At 56.7% G+C, this 5,715-nt stretch overlaps 1 protein-coding gene across 1 annotated transcript; it reads left to right on the forward strand.

The window, feature by feature from the left end:
- The first annotated feature begins 2,313 nt into the window (after positions 1–2,313).
- On the forward strand, positions 2,314–5,484 carry MRPL28 (mitochondrial ribosomal protein L28). The gene is made up of 5 exons (XM_074158563.1): positions 2,314–2,653; positions 2,830–2,982; positions 3,321–3,455; positions 4,122–4,208; positions 5,069–5,484. The coding sequence occupies exons 1-5, from the start codon at positions 2,366–2,368 to the stop codon at positions 5,144–5,146; spliced, it is 741 nt and encodes a 246-aa protein (XP_074014664.1). The 5' UTR covers positions 2,314–2,365; the 3' UTR covers positions 5,147–5,484.
- Positions 5,485–5,715: the final 231 nt, after the last annotated feature.

Consider the following 5,715-nt stretch of genomic DNA (forward strand, 5'->3'; position numbering starts at 1 on the left):
TGGTGCTGATGGGGAGGGAGGGAGGGAGCCGATCTCGGCGTGTGCTGAGCCCTTGGCCACCGTCTCCACGGGGCTCTGGAGCCCCTCTCCCCACGAAACGGGTGGTGCTGCTCTTACCTCGTCCTGATTCTGGGGGGCAAGAGCGAAGCCGGGACTTGGGCCCTGGATTCAGGATCAGACTTGGCAGGAATGTGAGGAAAAAAAAACAAAAACAAAAAAACCCCAAACCCTTGTGGGGATGTGCAAGAGGCATCGGCAGCATCTCGCCCTGAGCTGTGAAACCCCCGGCAGCACAGGGTTTAGTCTAAGTCTAATTTTAGCCGCCTTAGCTCATGTGGAAGGAGCCAGGCTGCTGCCCTGTCCCCTTCCTCCCTCGATGTTCAGGTATTCACCGTCTTCCTCCCTTTTTGTGGGTTGGGCACGTGCGTGGCTCTGCCGGGGGGGGGGTCCGGGATCAGTGTCTGAACTCCCCAGCCCCTGCTCATCCATCCTCCTGGATGTGCTGCGGGGTCCCGGCCGATCCCAGGCCACCAGACAGTGTCCCACCCCAGCCAGGAGCATCGCCGTGGGCTCCCCAGACGGCCACCATCTCCTTCGCAGCCTCTGCCTCACCGTAGCCTTACCACGGGGCACGCAGGCGTCGGAAAGCGAGGGCAGGAACTTGGCCACCAGGCAAGTTGTCCTCGCCCATCCTTACCCTGCAGCTAAGGGCTCAAACGCATCCTTCCTTGCTGGTTTATTCCAGCTGCTGGGGGTGGAGGGGGGTGGTGGTGGTGGTGGGGTCTGGTGTGGAGCCCCCTCCACAGAGCCCCTCAGGAAAGAGCTGTTGGTGAAGGGTTTGTCCTCCCAGTTCGTAGGAAACCACGAACCAGCAATGTGCCCTGGTGGCCAAGAAGGCCAATGGCATCCTGGGGTGCATCAGGAAGAGTGTGACCAGCAGGTGGAGGGAGGTCATCCTCCCCCTTTACTCTGTCCTGGTGAGGCCCCATCTGGAGCACTGGGTCCAGTTTTGGGTTCCCCAGTTCAAGGAGGACAGGGAACTGCTGGAGAGGGTACAGCAGAGGGCTACAGAGATGATGAGGGGCCTAGAAGATCTCTCTCATGGGTCTTCTTAGTCTGGAGAAGAGAAGACTGAGGGAGGGACCTGATACTTAAAGGGTGGGCATAAGAGGAAGGGGCCAGTCTTTTTTCAGTGGTGCCCAGTGACAGGACAAGAAGTAACAGGTGCAAACTTGAACATGGGAAGTTCCATCTCAACATGAGGAGGAACTTCTTTCCTGTGAGGGTGGCAGATCCCTGGAAGAGGCTGCCCAGAGAGGTGGTGGAGTCTCCATCTCTTGGAGACATTCAAACCCCACCTGGACACGTTCCTGTGCAACCTGCTCTGGGTGGCCCTGCTCTGGCAGGGGGTTGGACTGGATGATCTCCAGAGGTCCCTTCCAACCTCGTATCATTCTGTGATTCTGTGAAAACGGGTTTATTTCTTTGCTTGGGGAAGAAGCGCCCAGCCTTCTGCTCAGCTCTGCACTTTACCCCTCCCCGGCCTCCGCCAGCCCCCGCTCCTTCAGGGGACGCAGGAGGGGCAAAGGGGGCTCGTCTGCGCCCACCCCTGTCCCCCCCCCTTGTCCTTTAGCCGCTGCCAGCAGTGGGGGACGTGGGGCCCTCGGGCCTCCCTCCAACTTTTATCACTTTTAGGCACTTTTCTCTCTCCCCCCCCCCCTTCCCCTTCTCAGTTTGCACAGTTGGCGTGGCACCTCCTTTACGGCCGTGGCCCCGGTGCTGCTGCCATTACCCGAGAAAGCAATAATTCCTCTCCCGGCCCCCCCCGCCCCACGGGAGAAGTTTTGGGGTGAGAAATCCCTGTAACCGGATTGTTTTAAATTTGTGTTCGATCCTTGAAATTCATGCTTTTGCCCCCCGTCCCGTCCCCGCGACTCTCAGCCCTGGCACAAGGTTGTGTCAGGCGCCTGGGGGGTGGGCGTGTGTGTGTTTGTGGGGGGGTGTTAATTATTTTGGGTAAAATCAACAAATTCTGGTGTCTGGGGGGAAAAAAAAAAAAAGGGTGTTTATTATTTTTTTCTTTGCTGTTAATATCTGTGATTATTTTATACAGTAAATTTTAAAGCTTACGGTTTTATAATTTAATAAAGGTAATGGTATTTGGGGGCAAACCCGCCGCCATGCCCTTGGTACCGCTGAGCAGCGAAACGCGGGCGCGGCGCGGCCCCTGCCGGCCGCCGTCGTCCTCCCCATTCGGCGCCAGCCAATGGGAGGGCGGCTTTGGTGCAGCTTCCGGCCGCCGTGGCCGCTGGGAGCGGAAGCGGAAGCCGACGGGCGGTTGTGGCGGCGGGCGGGCAGGGAGGCGATGCCGCTGCACCGGTACCCGCCGCGGCTCTGGGCCGCCCTGCGGCTGCGGGAGGGCATCTGTGCGCGGCTGCCGCAGCACTACCTGGCCTCCCTGCAGGACGACACGCCGCCCACCCCCGTGCACTGGCGGCCGCTGGGCGTGACCCACCGGCGGAACCCGCGCACCGGGGAGCGGGAGCGCGTACAGGACGTGCCGGTGCCCGTGTACCTGCCGCCCGCCGCCCACGAGGGGCTCTGGGGCGGCGAGGGCTGGATCCGCGGCTTCCGATATGCGCGCAATGACAAGGTGAGCTTTTTCCTTACCCCAGGCCGGCGTTACCGGGAAGGCGGTGCCCTGCGAGGGGGTCCCGGGCGCCGTTTTGGGCGGCTCGCATGGCCCCTCATGCGTCTTCAGCCCGTTTCGGCGGGCGGTGGTGCCGTCTCATCGTCCTCGGGCTGTGAACGCCGCCGGTCTGTGCCCAGCTCTCCACCAGGCTGCCCAAGACGTGGAAGCCGCAGCTCTTCGAGCGGCAGTTCTACAGCGAGATCCTCGACGCCACCCTGACCATCACCGTCACCATGCGGACGCTGGACCTCATCGACGAGGCCTACGGCTTTGACTTCTACATCCTTAAGGTCAGGCCCTGTGCCCAGCTGGGCTCGCCCTGCAGCAGCCCCAGCACGGCAGGTCTGCGCCCGCACTGCCCTTGCTCAGGGGCTCATGTGTAACATCAGTGCAGGTCTAAAGCTTCCAGCCTTTAACGCCCCCTTGGTTGGAGCCCTGGTGTTAAATTAGCTCCGGAACAAATCCAAGGGATCTTTCCCCTTTCATAATATGTGTCCTGAGAGCTTCTACAGCATGCGGATAAACTGACAGTGTTGTTTGTGTGCTGATGGGCTTGTGTCTTCTCTAGCAATTCTAGACTTGTGTGGTCTCTTTTGGTGCAATTTGACATCAGACTTTATTTCTCCAGACTCCCAAAGCCGACATGTGCTCCAAGCTGGGGATGGATTTGAAGCGAACGATGCTGCTGCGACTTGCACGGCGGGACCCGAAGCTGCATCCCGACGATCCGGCCAGAAGAGAGGCCATCTATGACAAGTACAAGGTGGGTGCCTGACCTGCGGTTCCTGCCCTGCTCTCTGCAGCGATGTTTGCTGGTTGTGCAGGCAGATCGTGCCCTAATCGCCCTCTCGCAGCACAAGCCAGTGTTTATGCTTCTGTATTTAGGGCTAAGGGTATGGGTGGAGAAGATCTAAACATCGTCTGTCAGGTTTTCCTTGTCTTTCTGTGGACTGCTAATTGCTGTACTGATCCTTTAGGAAGATAAAACCCTGTTTTTTTGCTGTGACCGAGGTCAGTGAGGGTCTGCAATAAGCACTGGTAGGAGCTGGCACTGCCGACAGCAGCAGGAATTGGTACTGATGCTGCAGCGAGGAGCCCAGGCTGCCTGTGTGCAGCTTGGTTTTGTGCCGCTGGTGGTTGCTGTCAGCATAGAAGCGCCACCAGCATCCACGGTCCATGGAGTTGTGCTGAGAAACAGCCCCAGAACTACACAAGGAGAGGCACAGCAGCGGACACGGCTGATCAGAGAAAGCAGGACCCTCGCTAGGGGAAAAAGAGAGAAGGGAAGTGGACTTTGCCAGAAATAAGGGAACAGTGTTTTAAGATTTGTCTGTGGTAATGTTCCTACCGGATCGAATCTGTGTGTGAGTTGGATTTGCATCTTAGTCACCTGGAGAGACTGTACCACCTGCTCCTTCTTTTGTCACAGGAATTTGTGATCCCAGAAGAGGAAGCTGAATGGGTTGGCTTGAGTTTAGAAGAAGCAATAGAGAAACAGAGGCTCCTAGAAAAAAAGGTGAGTTCCTGAGGCAATGCTTAGCACCGAGGTGTCGTCGTTGCTTTGGGCTGCACATCCAGCTGATCTGAGCAGCCTGAGCCCTCCTGAACGATGGAAGTGGTGCTCTGAACCTGGTTAAATTTGGGTACCCACAACCTGGGGCTGGGTTACAGTGCATCGTAAACCAGATCCCCTGATCGGGGGAGAGAGATTTAGGGGGATGGCTCATAACTTGTGCCCTGTTGCCTGAATGTCTTTGCCCTTGGTTGCTGGCTGCTACGCTTCTTGTGCTTTGGGACACATGGATACAAGCTGGGGGTTCACTCTGTTGCTGCAGCTCGCTTGTTGGAAGCCACGTGCAGAGGAGAAGAGGGGCAGAAGGGCTTCCTGGGGTGGTGGGGGCTCTTGGTGATGATTCCCCCAGACCTGTTGGCTCCCGTTGTGGCTGCAGCAGGAACGGGAAGGTTAGGAGCACTGACTGCATGAGGCAGTGGAGCTCCAGCTTCTTCAAGGGGTCTTTTCTCCCCACGTGCTTCAGTACAGCTCTGACTGAGGGCAACGTGAGGAGGGGGAGAAGCGTTTTCAGAAGGGATCCCTGGGTGCTACTGATGGTTCTCGTCTGCAGGGAGGACCGGGAAAGCTCATGGATGTCCCACAAAGGTGCCTGTCATCTTGGAGGCAGGGATACAGAGCTGCGCGGCAGCTGTGTCTGGAGGGATAGTGTAGAAGGTTGCCTTGTTCAGCTGCTGAAAAAAAAACCATCACATTTTCCTCTTGTTTTAATTGTTAGCACTCCTGCAGCTCATTGTTGTACTTCACCCCTTGCTGCTTGTTCAGGTTAACTCTGTTTAAGTGGTTTATCCTCTGCTTTGTTTCAGGACCCTGTCCCACTCTTTAAGGTGTATGCTGAAGAGCTCGTCAACCAACTGAAAGAACAGGCGCTGCAGAAGCAGTAGGAGGAAAGAAACCTCTGGAGCAAAACCCCTGCTGCAGATTGAGCTGTGGGGTTCAGTGAGGCTTCTGTCCGTGTTTGTGTGGAAGGGGCCACATAAAGAACCTGCCCAGGAGCATGTTGCAGTTATCGAAGTCTAACGACAGCCTAAATTCCGTGAGGAACTGTTCCTGTGGCCTGGGGAAAGAATTTCTGTCCTGTGGCCTCTGAGAATGTTCTTGACAGAGTGACTCAATTTGGTGGCTCAGCCCGTACAAGTAGTTGGCTGTTGTTGAGAGCTCGATCGCGATACAAAATGAAATATGCATTTTGGGAATATCAGTAAACTTTTCTCTGATACTTACTGCTCATTAGTGCGTTACAGCAGGGACTGTGAGACGCGGGGGTGTAACTTAGATCGGTCCCCAGCCTCTGCAGCAGAGAGGATTGTGCCCTGAAAGCACGACCCCAAACAGGTGGGGCTGAGCTCCCCGGCCCCTCACACCAACCCCTGGGGTTCCAGCGCTGTTTCTCTTTGAAGTCGGTGATTTTAAAATCTTTCCTTTTGTAATAACACAGTTGAAATGAGCGTTC

This window comes from Numenius arquata, chromosome 14 (assembly GCF_964106895.1).
Source record: "Numenius arquata chromosome 14, bNumArq3.hap1.1, whole genome shotgun sequence".
In the NCBI taxonomy this organism is placed as follows: domain Eukaryota; kingdom Metazoa; phylum Chordata; class Aves; order Charadriiformes; family Scolopacidae; genus Numenius; species Numenius arquata.

Bases quoted from the DNA above. Each gene is read 5' to 3' on its own strand.
- MRPL28 (XM_074158563.1), top strand. From the start codon at position 2,366: ATGCCGCTGCACCGGTACCCGCCGCGGCTCTGGGCCGCCCTGCGGCTG. The intron at 3,456-4,121 runs GTGGGTGCCTGA...CTTTTGTCACAG, and splicing joins CCATCTATGACAAGTACAAG to GAATTTGTGATCCCAGAAGA. The intron at 4,209-5,068 runs GTGAGTTCCTGA...GCTTTGTTTCAG, and splicing joins AGAGGCTCCTAGAAAAAAAG to GACCCTGTCCCACTCTTTAA.